At 41.3% G+C, this 23,597-nt stretch overlaps 1 protein-coding gene across 1 annotated transcript in view; it reads left to right on the forward strand.

Moving 5' to 3' along the window:
- Positions 1-657: 657 nt before the first annotated feature.
- GUCY2F (guanylate cyclase 2F, retinal) overlaps positions 658-23,597 on the forward strand; it is a gene marked incomplete at both ends in the record, with an annotated part of 79,968 nt that continues 57,028 nt past the window's right edge. The window contains 3 exons of the mRNA XM_081222056.1: positions 658-1,354; positions 11,023-11,324; positions 22,546-22,900. Coding sequence (XP_081078182.1) covers positions 658-1,354; positions 11,023-11,324; positions 22,546-22,900 — 1,354 coding nt within the window. The remainder of the gene's footprint in view (positions 1,355-11,022; positions 11,325-22,545; positions 22,901-23,597) is intronic.

The raw sequence follows: 23,597 nt of genomic DNA on the forward strand, positions 1-23,597 counted from the left end.
TCTGGTTTCCTCTGTCTGGGCTACCTCAATCATAGCACTTCTTACTCTGCTTTGCCATTATCTATTTACATCTGTGTCTGTCCCCAAGAGGACAGTGTGGTGGAGAAAAATGGACATATTTGAAACTAGAATAATGATAAAAATATCACTAATATAAAGTTAATGACCTGCTAAACCCTGTTAAATGTGTTTGCTGTATGTTAATCCATGTAATCCTTACAACACTGTGAGATGAGCAACTATTACTGAAGTTGAATCAACAGTACTTGGTGATGGATTGAATGAGGGGCAGAGAAGAAGGAAGAGTCTCAGCTGACTACCAGGTTTCTGACCGGAGCAAGTAGGTGAAGGGTAGATGGAGGCACCATCTCCTGAGATAAGGATTACAGGAAGTAGAGGAAGAGGAGGACTTCTGGTCAGGGTAGGGGAGAGAATCTTTTAGTTTAGGGACTGCCATTCCTTTGCCATTCTTTCATAACTGTTATTTCCGGAAGTTTCAGGAATAATGTGAGTAATATACCTTTTCTTCTGATTGACAGGCATTTGGAAACAACAGTGTCCATCTCGGGACAGCAGACTCACCTTCCAGTATTTCTTCATTAGCCTGCTGGAAGCAGGAGGGCTCTGTTCTTGGGACCCTGGCCTTTCTCTCACCTTATGCTCTGGTTTGCGGCTCCCGGAAGACAGCGAGGGCACCATGGCCTTTCATCCTTCAAGCTCCTGTGGTGTTTGTGCCTCCTGGCCCTTACATCCCTCCCACAGCGGGTATGGGCACCCCCCTACAAGATAGGGGTGGTGGGCCCTTGGACTTGTGATCCGTTGTTCTCAAAGGCCCTGCCCGAGGTTGCCGCTCGGTTAGCCATTGAGCGGATCAACAAGGACCCATCGTTTGACCTGGGTTACTCTTTTGAATACGTGATTCTCAACGAAGACTGCCAGGCTTCCAGGGCTCTATCCAGTTTCATTTCCCACCACCAGATGGCCTCAGGATTTATTGGACCTGCCAACCCTGGCTACTGCGAGGCAGTCTCACTCCTGGGAAACAGCTGGGACAAAGGGATTTTCTCTTGGGCCTGTGTGAATTATGAATTAGACAATAAAAATAGCCACCCGACCTTTTCTCGGACACTCCCTTCTCCCATCCGGGTGCTGGTAACCGTCATGAAATATTTCCAGTGGGCTCACGCTGGAGTCATTTCCTCAGATGAAGACATTTGGGTGCATACAGCCCATCGAGTTGCAAGTGCTCTTCGGAGCCGCGGCCTACCTGTAGGGGTCGTCCTGACCACAGGACAGGACAGCCAAAGCATCCAGAAAGCTCTACAGCGGATTCGCCAGGCAGACAGAATTCTCAGTGAGTGCTTTCTCCTGGCTCAGCTTTAAATGTGGCTTCAGTGAAAGGATATGACAATGTCCAAAATTTTTCTATCCTCACACCCTAGGATAGCACATCACTCTCCAGTTCTTCATGCATTTGCTCCCTTTCAATCACACTCGGGCCCCAAGACTATCCTGCTTCAACAGAGCCTATTTTATGAACTGAATAAAAGTACAAAGACCTCTGTGGTTACAATGCCCTTGGGTGCCAGTGCCTGCTCTCAGCACCTGGTTGGGGAAGATTAGCCTCAAGAGCAACTGTGGTCACACACCCTCCATGCCCTTAGGACCCCAGCAGTTTCACATCAGCCAAGAAGCGGTGTTCTTATAGCTCTAGTTTTGCCTGGTCTAGTCACTGAAGGGAGATTTACCTTTGATTCCCTTCTGGATACTTTCCCTCATAGGTGCCCAGTGCCCTTGTGTCATCACATCTCACTTAGAGCCTGTCTTCTCTGGAATCAAAAATGCACACCCACCCCTTCTCACTTTCCACTTCCTGAAAGCAGGGCTTCTCTCTCTGTAGCACACAATGAGCTGATATGGAGGGAGCTAGCTGATAAATAAAAGCATATTAAAATGAGAAGCCTGCCTAAATTGTAACCTTTCCCCTCCCAAGAGAAGTTTTATGTTCAAAGATGATTCTTAAAATAAACAAAAAGAAAAACAAAAAAACAAACAAAAAAAACAAACAAAGATGATTCTTGCAGAGATCATGGACCAAGTGTAAAGCAAAGGACTGACCCATTGACCCAGGGCGAGTTGGGTGCATTTTGGGAAAGGGGAGGGCTCTTCCTGGTCCTCTTAAATCAGATGGAAGTCTTTTACATATACATACTACAAGCCTTTGGGACACTTGGTTTTGATTTTTTTTTCTCTTCTAATTTTTTAATCTCCACTTTGCCTTTTTTCTGGAAAGTAGCAGTGATTTGTGGGAACACTGCTCATCCTCTATTGCAGTCACTCCATCGCTTTAGGACAGATAGCTCAGAAACTACAGTCAAACTGATTACTTCTAGGATTAGTCCTGGTCCCAGTCATTTCCTTAACACAACAATGGACTTGTTAGAGAATGGTCCAGCTTAGGGCTGGCCTATACCCAGAAGCCCATTTTAAGTTTCAAGTGTCTCCAGTATTGGACTTTAATTATGATCATTATGGGAGGATGAGGGCAAGAATTTTTAGTTCCAGGAACTATAGTAGTCTGCTTCCAGCTCCAGTCTACAAGATCCTATAAATGTTAAGCAATCAGTGTGGCTCTGATTACTTCATAATAGAGCTTGATTCTTTCAAAGCAGAGCACAGAATTATTTTTAAAGATATACAACCATTTCCAGGGAGGAATCATGCCAGAAACAGGCTAACATATTTAATATCATAACTTTATAATATGTTACAAATCTTCATGAAGCCCAGTGTCTCCTGCAAGTTTACATTCCATGAGTGTTTCACATCCCACCCATTCTAAATAGTATACTCTTTGAAATGACATTTTGGCCTCTACCATGAAATGTTAAATAAATCCAGGCCCCGAAGCTCTTTGAGTTGTCAGACTGAGAGAAGTTAGGATTGAGTGTTTACCACCCACAATTCTTTTGAGGCAGGGAGGTAGCAAATGTACATATTATCACCGTACTATTAGAGATGCATTCCTTTAGGTCAATGGTTCTTACTCTGGCTGCACACTGGCAATACCTGTACATCTTTTCAAAATGATTGGGGCCAGAGTACCACCTCCAGACATTCTCATGGTCTGCGGTGAGGCCCCAGCAAAGGTATTTTAAAGAGCTTCCCAGGTGCTTGTAAAATGTAGCCAGAGTCAAGAACCATTGCTTCAAGTTCAAGAAAATGCAAATAAATGTTCCCTACTTTAAGTTACCAGACAATTTTTTGTCTTAATATGACTTTGTTTAATCAGATTGCTTTCTGTATAGCAGTGTGGATCAGCTTGCTAAGGGAATGAAAATTTTAAGATGGGGGTAAGGGGGCAGGAGGCTGGAAGCCTAGAGAGGGAGGTATGTGGTTATGCAGCAAAGAAACACCCTGGGTAGGGAGAAAAGTAGCAGAAAGTGCAGTAGGGACTCAGAAAGGGAGATAAAAGGGAGTGAAGACAAAGCTCCGCTCTCCAAGATTTTGCCCCGGGTTTTTGACAAAACATAGGCAGACTCAGGTGAGGCGTGCTGGGAACTCAGCGTCATGAATCAGAACGTGGGTAGGTTGGGGCGGATGCAGGGAAACTGAGCCATTGGCTGAGCTGCGACCTGAGTAGGACCTTGGGCACCTGAGTGTGCAGTGTCCAAAAGCGTGTGTGGTACTCACACTTGGCACAGCTAGGTTTTGGTATCTGAGGGCACTCCCAAGTGATGGGTGGGATATGACAGGAGGACTTGCAGAAGGGGAGTGAGTCTTAAAGTAAGGTAAGCTTGTTGTCCACTTGATCATCCATTGAGACTAGTGCCCCAGCCAGTAGGAGCATGATTCAGAGTATGAATATAAATAGAGTATCAGGACTTTAGCCACGAGGCCTAGGGTTCAGGGCACATCTCCAGTCCAATCAGAGGGTGGGAGATCTGGTGAGAACCTGAGCTAGAAGTTAATGAGTATGGATTGGGCCAACTGAGCAGTAAGGACAGTTACAATACACCGTATCCAGCATCTACTAGATCAAATCTCTAGCTGATTTTCTAGCCCCTTTCAACTGGTAGGACTGAGCCTGTGAAAGTATTCCTAGCTGTTGACTATTGGGACCGAAAAAGCACTGAGGTTTTTGTGGTGACCTCAGCTGAGAAGGGCTGAGGAAGGCAGTGCCTGGCCTCTTCCTTATTTTGCTGGTTATGAGGCTACTTCTTAACACTGTGGACCTCCAAGTAAACCTTCAGAGAAGGACCTTTTGTGATGTACAAAATATAGTGGAAAGGGATCCCTTCCTTTGGAGAGGACTGGCAATATTTGGAAGTAATGGAAATAGCTGGAAGACTGGTTTTGTCTGACCTACTCACGATAACAGTGACCAAAGCCCCATGTGGCAGTGGCGATGGTGGCAGCAGTGAGAGATAGTGGTGGGGAGGGAGGGTAGAGCTGCTATGCCACTTCTCTTCCTTGTAAATTTATGTTTCCAATTGTCACTGGCACATTACTGGAGTCAGAAGGAATGTCTTTCTCAGAAACTGGTCTAAATTTTGCTTACACAACAGCAGGACAATGATAAAATTTAATAGTAAAGATGATCATAACAATAATAATGGTTGTAGGCTCTTGGAAAGGGAAACAGCAGGGGTGTTACTAGAGGCTGCCATTGAGACAATGAAAGCAACCATAATACCACTTTACATGTGAACAGCTCTCTACAGTTTACAAGGTATTTGCATATAGATAATGTCATTTAATTCTCAGGGTTATCCAGGAGCAAAGTATTTTCTTCCAAGTTTTACAACAGTTGTGAATCTCCCATAACAAGTAGGTAGGTGTATGCATTATTAACACCAAAGAATGGGGTAAATGAAGTCCCAGAGAAGGGGGGATTCAGGATTCAGCCTCTCCCAGATTGTCAGCTCACTTCTTTTAAGCTTCAGAGGCAATTACCAATTAACTTTGTTTCTGACAAAGTCATATAGGACAGATATTAATCAAGGACAATGGTCTCAGCTTACAGGCAGGGCTGCTGTGTGTGGTTTTCCCTGCCCAAGGGAATCTAGCTGAGTGGGCATGAGGGCCAAAATTCAGTTCACTCTCTGCTCCTTAAACCATGAGTCCTGTTGCAGATTTTGATCCAATGGCACAAAAGAGCATCACTCACCAGGCAGAACACCTGAGGGATTGCAATTACCCAGAAGTTCTTTTGCTAATTCTCACAAAGACTAGCAGGAGGCCCCACTAAAAAGCTCTTTAGAGAACTTTTCAAATGGCTATTTTGAGCCCTCCTCCCTTCTCCTCACCTTTTTGCCTATCAATGCTTGGCTGATTGTGAAATCCTTTCAATTTGGGTTTACAAGGTTGTTGAACCATTTGGGGATTCCTTTAAATCCTTCCAAATTGGGAATGCTTCATTACAGGATGATGTTCGGTAACTAGGACACAGTCAGAATGTCCTTCTCTCTTTTTTTTTTAAACATCTTTATTGGAGTATAATTGCTTTACAATGGTGTGTTAGTTTCTGCTTCATAACAAAGTGAATCAGTTATACATATACATATGTTCCCATATCTCTTCCCTCTTGTTCTTCCAAAGTCAGATACTTTATTACTACCTCATTGTCAGGGACCTGGCTGGCCTCTTCCATCTATTGAAGATTCTTGACATAAAAATCCCCAATAATAATAATAGCAACGATAATAGGTAATATTTATTGAGAATTTATTATATGCTAGTCATTTTGCAAGGGTTTTATATGGACCATCTCATTCAATTCTTGCAACCTCCCTATAAAGTAAGGCCAATTACTATTTAATGCACTTCACGAATGAGACTTTGGAGGCTGAGAGAGGTTAAATAACTTGCTTAATGTCACACAGCTAGTGAGTGGGAAAACTAGGATACGTATTCAGGTTGATCTGAAGCAGTGCCTCTCAAACCTAAGTGTGACCGGAATCCCCTGGGGGGCTTGCGTCCCTCCTCCAGAGTCTCTGACTCAGGAGGGCTGGGATAGGATAGCAGAATCTGCATTTCTAACCAGATCAAGGTGGTGCTGATGTTGCTGGTTCAGGGATCATACTTTGAGAATCACTAGTTTAATGAAAGACTTATGCTCTCCTGCCTCCTGTCCACTTGAGGGATGCCCCTAAAGCTTACTCACTTGACATCCTGTGTTCCATGGTGTATAATTTAGCCCTTCCATTTTTCTCTCTTAACTTTTGGGCCCACTGATGAAATTCTTTTAAGTGCCTCAAGGTAACAAGTATCGCCCCAGTTTTCCTACAGTAGTAAGAATAGTGATACTGTAATACTATGGCCAAGAGCCTTAGTGCTGTTAGGGAATTTGGTATACAGTTTGGTATAGATAAATGTAAGTAAATGTAAATGGTGAAAGGACAACTTGCTCTCTTGAATGGGTCCACTATCAGTAATGATATAATTATTGAAGACCCAGCCCAGGAGGAAATCTCCAAACATCTAGGCTTCCTGCGTTTAAGAGGCCTTACCTGCACAGCAGTTTAGGAAAAGCTGAAGAAAACATACGTTGCAAAGTATGGAGAAGTATTAAAAACATAAGCTGGGCAGCAATGTGAAGGCAATAAAAGTACTTGTAATAACAGTTTTACTGGGTATGAAAAAACACGATCTGATGCAGATAGAATGGCCATTGAATGTAATATGTGTGTGACAGCATGCTGAGCTACTTGGACCAGTTTGACACTGGTGGCAGGTAAGTAAGTGGTGGTCTCAGGACTTAAGGCCAAAAACATGTGCAGTGTCCTCAGTCGATAGAAATAGCCACACATCGTGTACTACAGTGTTCTTGAAGTGTGGTTTGAGGGCCTCCTGCACTGAATCACGCTTTGGGCCGGTGATTGGGAAACATGCAGATTCCAGAGCCTCCCACCCTCTTTTTATGTATCCATTTTATAGAGTGCATGGGGGAGAAATGAGGGGAGGAAGGTGTGACTCTACTTGTTTCAGAGTGTGGCCAGATGGGGCTGAATCCTGGGAGAATGTGAGACTTGGGATAAATCACACTGTATGCTCCCCTCCTCCTCTGGCCTGCTTACTCTCCCATCTCTCAACACTTGTTAACACAAAATAGGTTAAAATGAAGGTTAGTGGTAGATGTCACAAAAGGATTAAAATGAAAATTAAGGACAATAGAATGGAGGGTTTCTGTGGATTCGGAGCAGTATTGTGGGCTCACAATATGAATATGACTCCTAAGAACTTCTTTAGCAATAGCTAGTGAAACCATTTTCATCTCGCAAGGTGTGAGACTGGGCTCAGGTTCTTCCACCAAGCACTCCATAGCCAGTAATCTGGGAGAAATAAAATTTGCTTTTGGAGAAACATAGTTCCTCCACCTTGAGAAGGTATTGGATAGAGTATTTCAATATAGGAAGAGAGGTAGGAATGGAGTGACTTGGGAATTGGCTTCTCCTAGAGTTAGACATTTCCTGCTGCTAGCATTGAGGGTGAAAGAGAGGGTCCTGAGCAGCCTGCCATAGTGGGTACCACAGTATGAAGACATAACTTCTAGACAACTCAACTGGGGCTCAGGTGGCTCAGAGAAAGCACTGATATCATATCCTAGTGAGATGGGATCTCAGGAGGATGTATCTCCTGGTCCTTGTTTAGGCTATAGAGTGGCTTGACTGTTAACAATCAGGATGGAAACTTACAAATTAATATTACTCAGTGATCACCTGTTGACCCAGGTCTTGTCAAGGATTTAAGGTTTCTGTCCACTAATCCTTTCCTGACAACTTACAGGTAAAATCCCATTTTAATGAATGTCATTTTGAGATAATAAAGCTATTTAGTAAAATAATCATGTAGAACAGATGCATTTACAAATCCCTATTGACAAAGCACTCAATCTATTAAATTAAGATGGTGCTGTTTGAATTCAGTATTTATGCTTTCTGTTTTAATCGTGTTCGATGGCAAAGTCTTACCTTGCAAAAAATAGAGTAGCTTGTGATCATTCCCTCTTGAGGCTTCCATTTCATCATCTGTAAAATAATGGGGGAGTAAGACAGGCTAGATGGTCTCAAAGGGTCTTTCCAGTAATAAAAATTCTGACTCTGCCCAAAATGTCCTCTGTGTGGGCCAATGAAAGGAAAATTAAGGGGAGGGTAAGGTCTTGAGCACAGTTAATGACACTAAACATTAAACACAGGCATGTTATTATCTACCTGCCCAGCAAATATCCCTTCGAATTGTTCCTCCATACTAACAATCCAAAATGCCCATGTCTCGCATCTCAAGGAACCCACAAAAGATACCCAGATACAAAACTTCTCTTTCTGAAATTGTTTCAAACATTCATTGTTCATTGGGTATATAATGTGTACCAGGATACAGAAATAAAATACAGTTTTTGACTTCAAGGAACTCATGGTTACATAGTAGAGGCTGACATAAATAAATAAGGGCAATGAATTTTGTAACTGCCATGACAGAAGTTCAGTTCAGGGTACAGTGGGGCTCTAAACCAGTGTCACAAGTTGGTACCCTAGTAAAAAGAATGGAAGATGGAGATCTGTGTGCAGGAAGCTTATTGGGGGAATGCTTTCAAGGATAACACCTGTGAAGGAGAGGCGGCAGTAGGATTGGAAAAAGAGAAAAATTAAACTGTCATGCAGTCACAACAAAGGTCCCAGCTAGTCCCAGTGGGAACTCTGGAGCTGGGGTGGCCCTTCAGTGTTGTCCAGAATTAAGGAGTGTTGGCCTTTATGCCTCCATATTGACCAGTCATTGGGTACAGGCAGATACAGAGAAAGGGGTGCAATGTGATAATAATTGTTTAATAGCCAGTTTATCGGGGGAGGAGGGGAAAGCCCTGATTTGTAGCATTTGCTAATTTCCATGGTGTTATAACACCCACCATGGCCAATTTCAAGCTACCAACATGAAATTAACTAGTTCATAATATCCCTGAAAATGTAACCATAGTCTCTTGTGAACCAGCACAAGCCAGCTCCCAACACACTACTGTGGTTCTCCTCAGCTGAGGGCAATTCCCTGAGAGGTATCGGCTATTATCTCCAAACATTCCCAGCAGCTAGGAGAATGAATGCTTCATTCCTGAGGGTTGCATCTGACTGGCACACCGCAGCGCCCAATACACGTGGTATATGTTAAAATATTTGCTGTATTTCAACCAACACAAAGCACTTAGTTCTACTTAACATTTCCCATCCAGGGAAGTAAGTTTAATATTCCTTTAAGTTAATTAAATGACTTTTATCTCTGTTGGGTAACCTTGGTCTCATAATCTAATCTCTGTTTTTGTAGAAGATCCCAATACTGACCCGCTTGCCAAGGATACTGTTGGAAGAACTGACCAGCTACCCGAAGCACCTGACTAAACTCAGTTTTTCCCCTCAATGGACATGTTACTGAATTAATTTGACCAAAGTGATTCATGTTTAATGGTGTAGCCAAACTTAGGGAGTTAGGGGCCTTCGGTTCTAGTTTCTCTTTCTAAATCCAATCATTGTCTTGTTGGACCTCTCTGTCACTCCATTTTCCCATCATACAATGTGTGATTATGAACAAGAGAGGCTGAATTCCTTGTGTGGCTCAAGAACTAGCTCCAAAGATATCCCTAGAGTATTCAAAGGAAGGTTTGCACATCAGAATACATGTAGAACCTCTCAGGGTAATTATATTGAAGGAGCTAATGGTCATTTGAAAATTCAAGTTATGGTGTGTGTGTGTGTGTGTGTTTGGTATCTAAATCAACTTCATAACTTACTAGGTACGCCTTAAAAAATAAAGGGTACCATCTCTGGCTCAAAGGGGAAATTTTCTGAGGGTATCTAACAAGTGCAAAGAAGGTTTTTGAAAATAGATGAAGCAATACGTAAATACCAAAGACCAGTCATTGAACGTAGTTTAAGCATACTCAGTTCCTGAGATTAAAGGTTCCATGTAAGCATGTATAATTAATAGTTACCAAAAGCAGTAGGGTCTTTGCCTTTCCTCAAGGAGCTCAGAATACTTGCCAGGCATTATCTAATTAAACTACTCAATGTACCTGTGAAATGCATTGGAATCTACATTTTAAAGATGTGGGCACTGAAGCACAAGTGGGCTTAAACTAAACTCATTTTGCATGCCAAGGGCAAAATTGGATACAAGACTTTCAGTCTCATGATCTAGCTGCCATTCTTCAACCGTGGCCTCCACTAATCCACTCTATTCTAGCATAGCCTTGCCAAACAACATAGTTTCATAAGTCTAGGAAGAATTAAAGTGAGTGCAAAATAATTCCAATTATAGGGAAGTTGGATTTTTAAAAATTGAACATATCACCCGTAATATTAGTAGCATTTATAGCAGAGTGTGAGTTAGTACCATTCATTGTCTATAATGGCTTGGTAAGGGTGGGAACAGTTGGTCAACATCTGTTAGAATGTATGTCTGTAGGAGGTAGGCAATAAAAAGCAACAGTGGCTATGGGAATATCACCCATCTTCTCCCTCTAGCCTTCTTATTCTTAGGTATAATAATAGCTACCACTTATTGAGCACTGCGTGCTAAGCCCATTGTATGTATTCCCCCTTCAGTCATCACTACCACCCCATGAAGTACATATTTACTATCTCCATTTTATGAATGAGGCAGAGAGAGGTTAAGTAATTTACTTAAGGGTATACAGCTAGTAACTGGTGATGTTAGGATATAAACCTAGGTTTTCCAACTCCAAAGTCTCTTCATTATGCTACCTCCCACTTGCTATATTTCTTTATTCCAGTCTACTACCAGTCTCTGCAGCCTGTAGACATGTCTGATTTTTCCCTATTGCCTAATCAGAGTCCCTGAAATACCTCAGCCTTGACTCAGGGTTTCAACATCTTGCTCATCTTAAAGACATAAGATAGATATAATTTACAAATTGGTTATAATACAATTATTTGTTTCTCCCAGTCTGTAGTTTTTGGTACCATATTTTACTAACATATTGCTACCATAACCTCCCTGCTTTGTTGGTTTCAGTAATCATCATGTGTATGCATTCGACCTTGATTGGGGGAGAGACTCAGACTCATCTCTTGGAATGGGCTCATGATCTGAAAATGACTGATGGAACCTATGTCTTTGTTCCCTATGACGCCCTGCTCTACAGTTTACCTTATAAGCATACCCCCTACCAGGTTCTAAGGAACAATCAAAAACTCCGGGAAGCCTATGATGCTGTGTTGACCATTACAGTGGAGTCCCAAGAAAAGACCTTCTATCAAGCCTTTATGGAGGCAGCAGCTAGAGGTGAAATTCCTGAGAAGCTGGTGTCAGATCAAGTAAGTGCAGATTCACAAGTTAATCATGAACAGAAAACCTCAAAAATCAGGAAGGTAAATATTTTTCCTATCAAGTGCCTCTATTCCATAGGAAACTCAGTCAACAGCAGGCAACCACACACAAATTAAAAACACCTTTTGTTTGCAGAAAACACTTATAAAACAAAGATACATTATTGGAGTTTTTGTTTGTTTGTTTTTTTGTTTTTATCTTCAAGCGACCTGCAATGATAACATATACAGCCATGAAGAAGAAATAAAATGTGTTTAAGAACAGGGAAACAAAACTTTAATATATACTAGTGCCATTCAAGGGGGCCTAGTAAAAAGAAATCTTGTTTCTCACCCGAGTTTGGAACCAATTCAATAGGAGAGCTGGTATATAGGAAGATATTACCATTATTATTGATAAAGCTAGTGCTGGAGAATGTGGCTTCTGTCTATATGCATTTGAGTTTCCCAGTATTGAATCTAGGGGTTGATCAGACTTCTCCATGTAGTTACCAGCATTGCTGGACCCCTATATTTCTGCCCTGTGAGGACATGCCTTTTGTAAAATGTCCAGCCTGAAAGAGCATAGTGGAGCTTACTCCCAAGAGAAAGAATTTAGGAAGGCTTGGGCTACACATGTTTAGTTCTCCTTCCAAACTAACCAGTCAGATTAAGTCACTCCTTTGTGGAAGGAATGAGTAAGGGGTTGAAGAGGTCAGGTGTTTTTTTTTTTTTTTTTTTTTTTTTTTTTGTGGCACACGGGCTTCTCCCTGTTGTGGCCTCTCCCGTTGCGGAGCACAGGCTCCGGATGCTCAGGCTCAGCGGCCATGGCTCATGGGCCCAGCTGCTCTGCGGCACGTGGGATCCTCCCAGACCGGGGCATGAACCCGTGTCCCCCGCATCGGCAGGCGAACTCTCAACCACTGCACCACCAGGGAAGCCCTAGGTCAGGTGTTTTTTGTTAGTAGAGCTATCTCTATATGAAAAGAATCATTTGGAACGGGGAAGAATTCTTCCCTAATAATATACAAGAAATAATATTTATGTATGTATAGATGAATATATGTATAAACATATTTCAGATCAAATCACAGCCATTTGAGGGCTAGTGGAAGGAAAAGCAGTGGGGACAGGATGAAAGCAAGGAAATGAATGGACAAGAATAAAATGGACCAAAAAATGGACAAAAGACAAAAACAAAGAGGGAAAAATACAAAAGAGACAAGGAATATGAGAGGAAGAGGGGAAGGCCAAAGATAGTTAGATTAGAAAAAATACAGAGAGGGTTTTTATAGGTTAGAGGCCAGATGTAGAAGGCAGTCATTTTCAGAATGGCCCATCAATAAGTTTAAAAATTCTAGCATTTGCTAACATATTGTATTACTTATAATGCTCTGTTATAACTAATACATTAGTTATAATGTATTAGTTATAACGTTCTGGCTGTAACTAAGAGACAGCTCAACACAAAATGGCCCAAGTAATTGTATTTTTTTTTCAAAACTGGAAGATATGGGGGCTTTAGGGTCAGTTAATTCAGCTGCTCAGTGAGTGATGTTATCAGTGAACCAGGTTCTTTTCATCTTTCCACTTTATAATCATAGTATGCTAGATTGCCCTCCTGATCTGGTTCTTCTCCTGATCCCAAGATGACTGCTACAGTTCCAGACATCATGTCCAAGTGCAACTGTCTACAGACAAAAATGGGGAATGTCCCTCTCTTGTGTCTCTTTTTAAGAGTGAGGAAATCTTGCCCAAATGCTCCTCAAGCAGACTTCTCCCCACACTTTCCTGGTCACAATCGTGTCCCATACCCATACCCAAACTAATAATTTAGAAAGAGGAGTGAGACCATCGTGACTGACCCTATGGCTGCTGGAAAAGTGTGCAAAAATTGAAATTCCATTAGCAAGGAAGAAGGCTATCAGGTAGGCTGGTGGCTGTGCCCAACACTCACATTCTCCATGATCCTCTCCTTTTTGTATACTATTTATTCCTTTATCCTGTGCACTGCCTCTCTATCTGAATAAATGATTCAGACGAAACTTAGGTTTTCTTATCTCTTTCTGTCCTGAGTATTGATAACAAAGATTTTGCAGATTCTTGTTCTAATAAAAAAAAGTGACCAGCAGAGATATTAACAGTGCTGGCTTTAAACTTTATTGCCACAGGTATGTTTGTAACAAATCTTTCTTTTAGGAGACACACACATGTTTAATTGAAAACAATTCATTGATTTGGTCAAGAAAGGCAAGAATCCCTCAGACTGCTAAGAATGATTGCTCAAACCAGTTGTTTGGTATATTTATAGGCAAGCAATCATATGGTGAATTTTTGTACTTTTTATCCAATGATATGGCATCACATAGATACAAGACTAAGTCATCTTTTCACTTTAATCACAGGATTGAGGGAAATAGAAAGGTGTGTGTGTGTGTGTGTATCATATGTATGAGCAGATATTTTGATACAAAAATTTCAGACCTTCTACTCTTAATGTTTGATCCAATCTCTGAGCTTGTGGAAAACATAAGGTAATTAAGGTAAAAAAAGACGCCATTAGTGTGGTTGCTAGGCAGCCTGCATGCTACTTTAGACAAGGAAATAGAGAAAGTGAAAACAAAGACCCTAAAACTTATTTTTTTTTAAAAAAAAGCTTTTTTGGATTCATTTCCACCCCCACTTTGCAGGTGCCTTGGCTTTACTTTCATAACCAAAGAATGATAGAAGAGTGAGACAATTATTTTCACATCTCTGATAAACAAAACCGCCTTTTTTCCTAAATTACCTTGCTAAAAGGTACACGGGCCTCTCACTGCTGTGGCCTCTCCCGTTGTGGAGCACAGGCTCCGGACGCACAGGCTCAGCGGCCATGGCTCACGGGCCCAGCCGCTCGGTGGCATGTGGGATTACTCAGTTTTGGACATTATTTGTTGACTTCCCATTATAGTTGAGGATTGTTAGCACTTATATACTTCCTTACCCTCCTTCAGACCCTCAATATAGTTATGTCACAATTTTTAGTTAAATTCATATTTTGTGTTTTTAATATTATACCTGTCTAAATATCATTCATAGATGATCCATGTGGTATACTATGGTAATAATTCATTTCAAGTGTAACTTTTGATTTTTACTGGAGTTAATAATTGCTTTATTTTTTAATTTGTTTACCTTAATTTGGATTTCTAAGTCTTTCTGTACTGTCTGATAAAGCTGTAGAATCCTCTCAAAACAATTTTATACACAGTAAAATCTGTTAAATACCTTATCAATTTCATTTGTTTTTCCTGTCCTCCTATTCCAATCTAAACTTGTTGTTCCCTAAGGCTGCTGTACAGCTGTTATGATAGGATCTGTCTTTTCATCACCCTGGAAATTCGCTTTCTCTTTCTTCTGTGCCGGATTCACTATTCATGACTCTCATGACTCCCATTTTCTTGTTTACTCTCTCATTTTGGTTGAGCGCATCCTTTAGTAGCTTCTGAGAAAGGTATACAGGAGGTAAACTTTTGAAATTTTGCACTGAGAGTCTTTATTCTAGCTTCATTATTGATTGATAGTTTGATTAAATATGTAAATCTAGGTTAAAAATTATTTTCTATTAGCACTTTGAAGACATGGCACATTGTCTTCTTATTTCCACCGTAGGTGTTGAGAACTCCAAAGTCATTCTTATTCCTGATCCTTTGAAACAACCTGTTTTCACTCCTCCTTATCTCCCCCGGAAACTTTTAAGGTTAACTCTTTATTCCTGAAGTAATGAAATTTCATGATTATGTCTGGGTCTTTGACATGTACTATGCTGTATATTTGGTGGGATGTTTCAATCTAGAAGCTCATTCTGCCTAGAAAATTTTCTTATGTTATTTTTTTTATAATTTCCTCAACAACATTGTCTTTGCTCTTTCTGAAAGTATTATTAGTTGGATATAAGATTGCCTGGGTTGATTTTTTAATTGTATTATTAGTTCTCTTGTATCACCCATATCTTTGTTTTTAGCTTTTCTTCCTTGAAGAATTCCTCAATTTTGTGTTCTGACTCTTTCACTGATTAAAAAAATTTTTTGCTATCATACTTTTAAGTTCCAAGAATTGATTCTAGTTGTTTGATTATTCTATTTTGATAGCATCCTGGTTTTGAATATGGTATTTTCTCATATTTCTCTGAAGATATTCATTATCATTTCTTTGAAGTTTTCTTCTGCTCTTTGTGTTTTCCTCAGTTCCTAATTTTTCATGCTTCCTTGTTTTGGTCTTTCTATTTAATCTTGGAAGCTTTCCTTAAATGTCTGATGATCCTGGCTATCTGTATGTTTTTAAGTGTGAAGCTTTAAAAGGAGGATTTGAAGGTGTATGTACATGGTGGTTATGTTGACCTGTAGGCTTCAGTATAGGGCAATTGGCTTGCCAGCTGTTGTTTTTTTTTTTTTTCTTTTCCCCAATACCTGTAGATCTTGCCTCTTGAGCTAGTCACTTTCTTCAGAGAAGAATGTTTCAATCTCCTTCCTGGGAGTTGTAATCCTGGTTGTCACTATTCTAGGAGCCATGCTGGGGGAAGTAGACTGGGATTCTCATCATTAAGTATGAAGACTTTAACTTCATCACTCTTTTTGTATGGCCCACCTCACTCTCACTGTCATTTGGGTCAAGTGTCCCAGCTCTGGAGCTGCTCTGAATCAGTTTAACCTGTTTCCTGCAGAGATCTGGTTCTCCTTTGTAGAAATGGGATGGCAGAAGTCTAACTGCTCCTTACACAGACATTCAAAGCTATCTCTCTTTTCGTGCTCTGCCTAACCTCCACTTCTGTACACAGTGCCTCTAATTCCTAAGCCTTTCCAGGATTCACAGGGAGCAAATCTGCTTGTTGCTTACCAATATTCCCCTCTTCAGATACTTAGATTTAATCACCCTCCACTCTGCTAAATCAGTTACCACTCCTGTAGCAGCTTTCTATCTTCATATTCTGTGTCAAGATTATACTTGTCTTCTAGTGCCATTAGATATGGTGGTTTATTGTTTCTGTTTCTTGTTCTCCTTGTTGTTTGGGAGTGATGTTTGAGAGGAGGAAGAGAGTGAAGGAAAAGAATCTTGATTTTTCTATCTTTAATTGGGAAGTCATGAAAAGAAAAAAAGAAGTTACAAAAGGTATATATGATATTCTTTTATTGGTGGGTTTAATGACAGTCCATGAATTAACTTAGCATTTATTTATTAAGCTCAGATATAACATGGTAGTTAAGAGCATGGGCTCTGAAGGCAGACCGCTGTAAACTTACTTAAGCTCTCTGTATCTTCTTTTCATTATTTTTAGATTGGGAATAATAATAGTACCTACCTCAAAGAGTTGTTGTGAGGATTAAATAAGTTAATACACATAAAGAGCTTGCCTGGCACCTAATGATTCCTCAATAAATGTTTTTCATTATTATTGTTAATGTTGTTATTTTTATTATTATAATGGCCTTGGCACTCTGCTGGTGATATAATGGAAAACAAAATAGAAGCAAGATCTTTCCTCCAGTGAAGGGGAACAGTTTTACAATTTCAGGGTGCTAAGGACACTGGGTCCAAAACTGGCACTCTATTACACATTTGTGACAAATTCAAGACTGAGACAAGGGTCTTGAACACTAACTTCCATGATGATATTACCAGAGCCCTGTGTTCCTCTTCTTAAATGCAAACAATAGCAGCTATCATGTAGTCAGTGATTATTCTGCAGCAGGTAGTTTACATAAATGATTCCAATGAATCCTCAGACCAAGCCTACAAATTAGGTATTATCAACTCCATTTTATGGATGATGAAACTGAGGCTCAAGGTAACTTGTCCAAGGTCATACAGCTGGTAAGTGGCAGAGCTGGGATTCCAACCCAAGTCTACTACCTGAAGTAACACAACCTGACCATTTAACCATACATTAACCTTTAAACAAAATTACATCGTGTCCCATGTCTAGTGCTTTACTCAAAGTAACATTGCTAAGTGACTACTACTTTGATTTGAATGGGTATTTGATTTGAATGGGTATTTGATTTGAATGGATTGTTTTCCTCTGATATAGGAGGTGATAGGGCTTTATGAGGACCTGTGAAAAGAGAAAAATAAATCAGAATGGAGAGATTGGGGGGGGTGGTGGGACATCAGTGAAAAACTTCCTAATTTGGTCTCAGCATGATTGGGCAAGGATTATCACTTTGTACCTTTATATTTTGGCACCAAAAGACTTCTGAAATAAGGTTTTAGTTCCTGCATTCTTCTCTTTCACTGTATTCCCAATGCTTGTTTTCAATGAAATTCTATTGGTTACAAATTCATATTGCTAGAACACACATTTTGGATATTTTTTTCCAAATGTGGCCTTATTTGGCTAAGCAAAATATATCCTCTGGATTTCTCAGCCAGCCCGGGGGACCTTAATCTCCTACACCTATTGTTTTCCATTACCATAAATATGGGTGCTTGGCAGGGGGATGCTAGGCCGAAGGCAATGTGCTTAGGACTGGAACATTCCAGGATGGGGCCCACTAGACAGGTTGTCAGAAAAGCTTGCCTGCAGCTCACAGTGGCTACAATTGTCTTTGTACTGCATTCTATATAAAATAGGAGTGTTATCTTCATGAGTATCATATCAAACAGATTAGGCTATTAGACATTTTTTGGCTAAGTCCAAGGGTTGAGGTCATGCATTATTGGAGGTACCACCTTTAATAACAAGAAGTCAATTACCCTTTGGCTTCTTGGTCTCTGTATGCACCTGGCTTTTTGTTCAAAGGTGATGTTGCCATTTTGTCCTTCAAGTGGTGCTTTCCAAGCCAGGTGTTTTAATGTACACTTCCAAGGACAAAATTCTTTGGAAACCCGTTTTGTGTCTTTTAAGCACAGTAAATCTGAACTGATGATAGTCAACTTGATGACACCATGAACCATTAAACTGAACAAATTCAAATATCACTGCTCCTGACCCAGACCTTGTTCTCTTGGATACAAGCTCCAAAAAAGCCTAGGGTAGAGCTAGCTAAAGTCACTGAATAACAATGAAAGATAAGTTTCAATTATCATTCATTTATTCACAATTCATTCATTCATTCAGGCTCAGGTCTATAGAGCACTCCAAACCAACAGACTGAGTCATCAGTGGTTTCACCATTCTGGCCTGTGATATAACAAGGCCATCTGCCTGACAGAAGGTCTTGCCAATCCTGTCTTGCTTCTTTTTTTTTTTTTTTGTGCGATACATGGGCCTCTCACTGTTGTGGCCTCTCCCGTTGCGGACCACAGGCTCCGGATGCGCAGGCTCAGCGGCCATGGCTCACGGGCCCAGCCGCTCCACGGCATGTGGGATCTTCCTGGACCAGGGCACGAACCCATGTCCCCTGCATCAGCAGGCAGACTCTCAACCACTGCGCCACCAGGGAAGCCCCTGTCTTGCTTCTTTAGGACTATAGTCAGAAGCCAAGACAGAGGGTTGTAAAGAGTGTCCTTACTTTCCTTGTCCCGTCCTCTATCTCTTTTTCTCATTATTTGCAGCAGTTGCAACTACAGAGCTTTTGTTACCAACGCTAACAGAGTATGCCTTTGGTTTATGGGAAGGGGCAATTACCATTGCTGAAAGGCACAGCAGGTAAAATGGCAACACAAACCAGCTAGAACACAAATCTAAGGCCTCACAGCAAGAGTGGGGCATAGTGACAGCCCCTCTTTTGCACCCAAATGCTGTTGCTACAGCTATGTTCTTTCCTAGCTTCAAGTCCCCCTACCATACTTTTGTGGCTCTGCACGCACGCACGCGCGCACACTCATGTGTGTGTGTATGTACACGTGTGTGTGTGGTATGTGGTGGAGGCTGGAGAATCCTGAAGAACAAGCTTCAGGTTTCATTCATCTTGGGGAGTTGCTGTCAGTCAGCTCTAACAGGGGTCAATCCGAGAGCACCAAGGGCAGCATAGGCTGGCCAGCTGAAAACTCTGTGTGATGGGTCAGCTCAGAGGTGAGGATGATGTTTTTAAGAGTTTTAATCTTTGCTTTTTGTTGTAGGTTAGATGCAGTCCCTTTCCCAGAAGGCTCTGTGCCTTTCAAAACAGAATACTAGCATTCTCCCTGCTCTCAGGGTCTTGCTGCCCTGTGGTTTTTTACTCATTTGTTTTACTAGTATTGATTTTATACTCTACCTTCCAGCCTTCACTTATTGTCATAACCTACCAAAGCCCCAGAAAACAGGCAGACTCTTGCAGCAATCCTAAATACAATTAAATGGATCATCTGAGAATGTCAGGAAGGGGAGTTAGTAAAAAACCCCTGAAGGGACCTCAGTGTGTGCTAGGCAACTAAGTGTGGATGCCTTGGTGGCAGCACATGTCATCCATTCACCATGCCTATATCTATAGTGTGTGTTAAAGCAGGGTGGTGAAGGGAGATCATTGGAATAAAACACAGGAGACTGAGATGTTGATTGCTGCTCTGCTATTAGATGCTCTGTTACTGGGGCAAGGTCTTTGGCCTGAACAACTGGAAGAATGGAGTAGCTTTTAACAAAAATGGGAAAGACTCATAAATGGAGCATGAAGATTTGGGGTAAAGATCAGGAGTTTGGTTCTGGGTACACTGAAACTTAATATTTAAGTAGAGATACCAAGTAAGCAGTTGACTATATGACTCTGGAATTTAGGAAACAGGTCATAACTGGAAGTGTAAACCTGACATTTATGGCATAGAGTGGTATTTAAAGCCATGAGAGCAGAAGAGATCACCAAGCGAGTGAGTGTAGATAGAGAGGAGGACCAAGGACTGAGCTGTGCAGCACGCCAATGTTAAAAGATCAGAGAAATTAAGAAGAAACTATAAACAAACCAAACAAAAAAGTCTGCAAGCTCAATTTGCTCCCTGGACTAGATCAAGATTTAGGAAGTTTCACAGGAGTTTAGACTAGAGGAGACCACAGAGAACATCTATTTCAATCAAGAATGCTAAAATAAACTAAGAACCAAGAGACTTGGGTTCTAGTCCTGATTTTATGCCTAGGTGAGTGACCATGACCACTGCAGGACATCTGATCCTGTCCCAAATATCCATAAGACATTTGGTCCACACCAAAAAGTCCTTGATATTTGGTCTTGACCAAAACGTCCATCAACATTTGGTCCATAAGACATTTGGTCCATGCCAAAAGTTCCTTGATATTTGGTACTCTCCAAAACCATTTGGCATGGACCAAATATGCTCATGGACATTTTGGGTAGGACCAAATTTCCAGGACCTTTTGGTGTGGACCAAATGTCTTATGGACATTTTGGATAGGACTAAATATGACCAAATCTCAAGGACATTTTGGCATGGACCAAAATCTTATGACTATTTTGGACAGGACCAAGTGTTTGCTAATCGACCTTGACAAATCACTTAACTTCTTTGGGTCTCTCTTTCATATCTAGGAAGTAAGATAGCTAGACCAGATGACTCCCAAGGTTTAGACATTCATGATTCTATATCCTCATTTTAGAGAGGAAGAAACTGAAGTCCAGAGAGAGGGAATAAGTAACTCACCCAACATACTGGCATTAGGAAAAGACCCCAGGCCAGTGTGTCTTCTTCTATACTGTTGGTCTTGAACCCTGTATGAATTTTAGAATCCCTGGGGAGCTTTTCATAATACTGATTACTGGGTTCCTAACCTAAAGTGTCTCATTTTGTTGGCTGGGTTGTGTTTGGCATTAGTATTTCTGACATTCCTCAGGTAATTCTAATGTGAAGCCAGGGTTGAAAACCCTCTGCTCTACATTTACAAGGCATGGCAGTGTTTTGCTAGCTGCTACACCACTCTGCATCTTGACTTGTATTTCTAACACAGAAATGTTTCACTCAATTTTAAACCCTTTTATTCAGATGCAGATTGTTACAGGAGGATAGCTTTCTAGACCTTGTGAAACCAAAGTAACAAGTATCAGCTTTCCCTGAAGCTCAGTAAAATGGCATGACCATAGCTTTCTTGAACTCCATCCTAGAAGTGAAATGTTCTGAAAAGCCACGAAGCCATGGCCAGTGTGGGAGGAAGCATGGAGGGATCATTTGCTCTTCTTCCCCACCTTTTTGGAAAAAGGATACAAGGTTTGTTCCAAAAATAAACTTACCAGGTTAATGAGCAGGGTATCAGACACAGGACACAAATGCTGTTGCTTTTACCGTATTTATATGAGAGGAAGAGTCATGCTGTCCATTGTAGCAGCCTTGTTGCTTTACAGTGGCTTCTCACCAAAACTTTGCCACTTTGCACAGCAATAGGATATGGGATTTCTTGATTAAAACCTACTTTCTCCATACACAACAACATTTGGCTCTGTATTTGTGGGTGTGTGTGTCAGTGTGCATGTCTGCATGTCTGCATGTGTATGAGTTGGGGTATATGTTTAAAACTGTATTCTAGTGTTCACTTTCTCTGGGGAGCATGTGTCTAGGAGAATAGCCATTTTGAACTTGTTCACTTTTTCTGGGGAGCACGTGTCTTGGAGAATAGCCATTCTGAACTAAGTCGGGACAGACCTGGACTGTGGAGGCACATTATTTATAGTCTTACCACATACACCTACCACTCTAGTAGTGCCAACCAAATGATTTTACCGGGCTTCCCTGGTGGTGCAGTGGTTGAGAGTCTGCCTGCCAATGCAGGGGACATGGGTTCGTGCCCCGGTCTGTGAAGATCCCACATGCCGCTCCCACATGCCGCGGAGCGGCTGGGCCCGTGAGCCGTGGACGCTGAGCCTGTGTGTCCGGAGCCTGTTGCTCCGCAACGGGAGAGGCCACAACAGTGAGAGGCCCGCGTACCACATGATTTTACCCTGCATAATGCCCTAGTAATTGACCTGGTCAATTTCCTTTGTGTGCCTCTTGTCTATTTCATACTATTTTTTTTTTAGTGCCCTTTATAACTCTAAATCACTATCTTAGTTTAGGAGCATAAAAATATATTGTGTATGACTTGATTTGCTCATAAAATTGTCATATTTGATATATTTAAAGATGTGAAGGCCTGGGGGAGAAAAACAGAAAAATTCAGGGGAGAAACCAAGCAAGTCCTGAGAAACAATTGTTCCCCCGCCCCCCACCCTCTGGGTCTTCATAGCTCACCTCCACTCAGACATGCAGCCCTTAATAATGAACACAGGCTTGGAATACACTCTGAGATTGCTCTAGGGTGACTAGGGCTCAAGATAATTGTAATTTTTAAAAATAGGTTTCACCGTTGTTTGGAACCATCTACAATTCAATTTACTTTATCGCACAAGCCATGAATAATGCTATGAAAGAAAATGGACGGGCTAGTGCTGCCAGCCTGGTTCAACATTCCAGAAACATGCAGTTCTATGGATTCAACCAGTTGATAAGGACAGATTCAAATGGAAATGGAATTTCAGAATATGTAATCCTGGACACCAACTGGAAAGAATGGGAACTCCACAGTACTTACACTGTGGACATGGAAACAGAGCTCCTACGATTCAGAGAAACCCCAATTCACTTCCCTGGTGGCAGGCCCCCTCAAGCAGATGCAAAATGCTGGTTTGCAGAAGGGAAGATCTGCCAAGGAGGTAAGGAATGGAAAATCAATGGTAGTCAATTTGGCTCAGCTTGGGTTACAGGGAACCTCTTTAGGAGAAGGCATATTTTAATATTGGGACACTCATAGAATCAATCATTTGCATTTAGGTGACATAAACATCTTGGCACTCTACATAGTTAATTTAAAATAATAAGGACAATAATATTTGATTTGCAACCTTGAATAACCATCCACAATTTAAAAGCCCCCCCCACCTGTTTTTAAAAGGATCCCACTCCCAAAGAGGTTTTTCTAATAAGAGGAAGGCATGATGCTTTTTCTTGGTCTTTTGTAGGCTGTGATCTGTGACTGTTCCCCCTGCTAGAAAATTCACCTGTCCTTCCCTTGATATATCCAAATCCTTTCAATCAGGTTCCACCACAGAAATACCATTTTCCACCCTCTCCTCTCTGAACTCCTGTTGAACTAAAAGTCTGTACCTCACAGCTTAGCACAAAATTGCTTTTCAGTTGTTTCTTGTGTATTGATTGTGTCTCTTCCTCCCAAATGGACTGCTCCTTGAGGGCAGGGACCAGAGCTAATAATTCTTATACCCTCCAACCACCCAACACAGTTGTCATCCCATGAATACTTGCATTTGATTGACTGATGGAACTCCTCTAGTTTGTGGAAGAGGGGAAACTCCATCCAATCTCTGAGAGCCAGAGGGGAAATTTGGAAGGATC

The sequence above is a fragment of the Mesoplodon bidens genome (assembly GCF_964165515.1).
Source record: "Mesoplodon bidens genome assembly, chromosome: X".
Classification (NCBI taxonomy): domain Eukaryota; kingdom Metazoa; phylum Chordata; class Mammalia; order Artiodactyla; family Ziphiidae; genus Mesoplodon; species Mesoplodon bidens.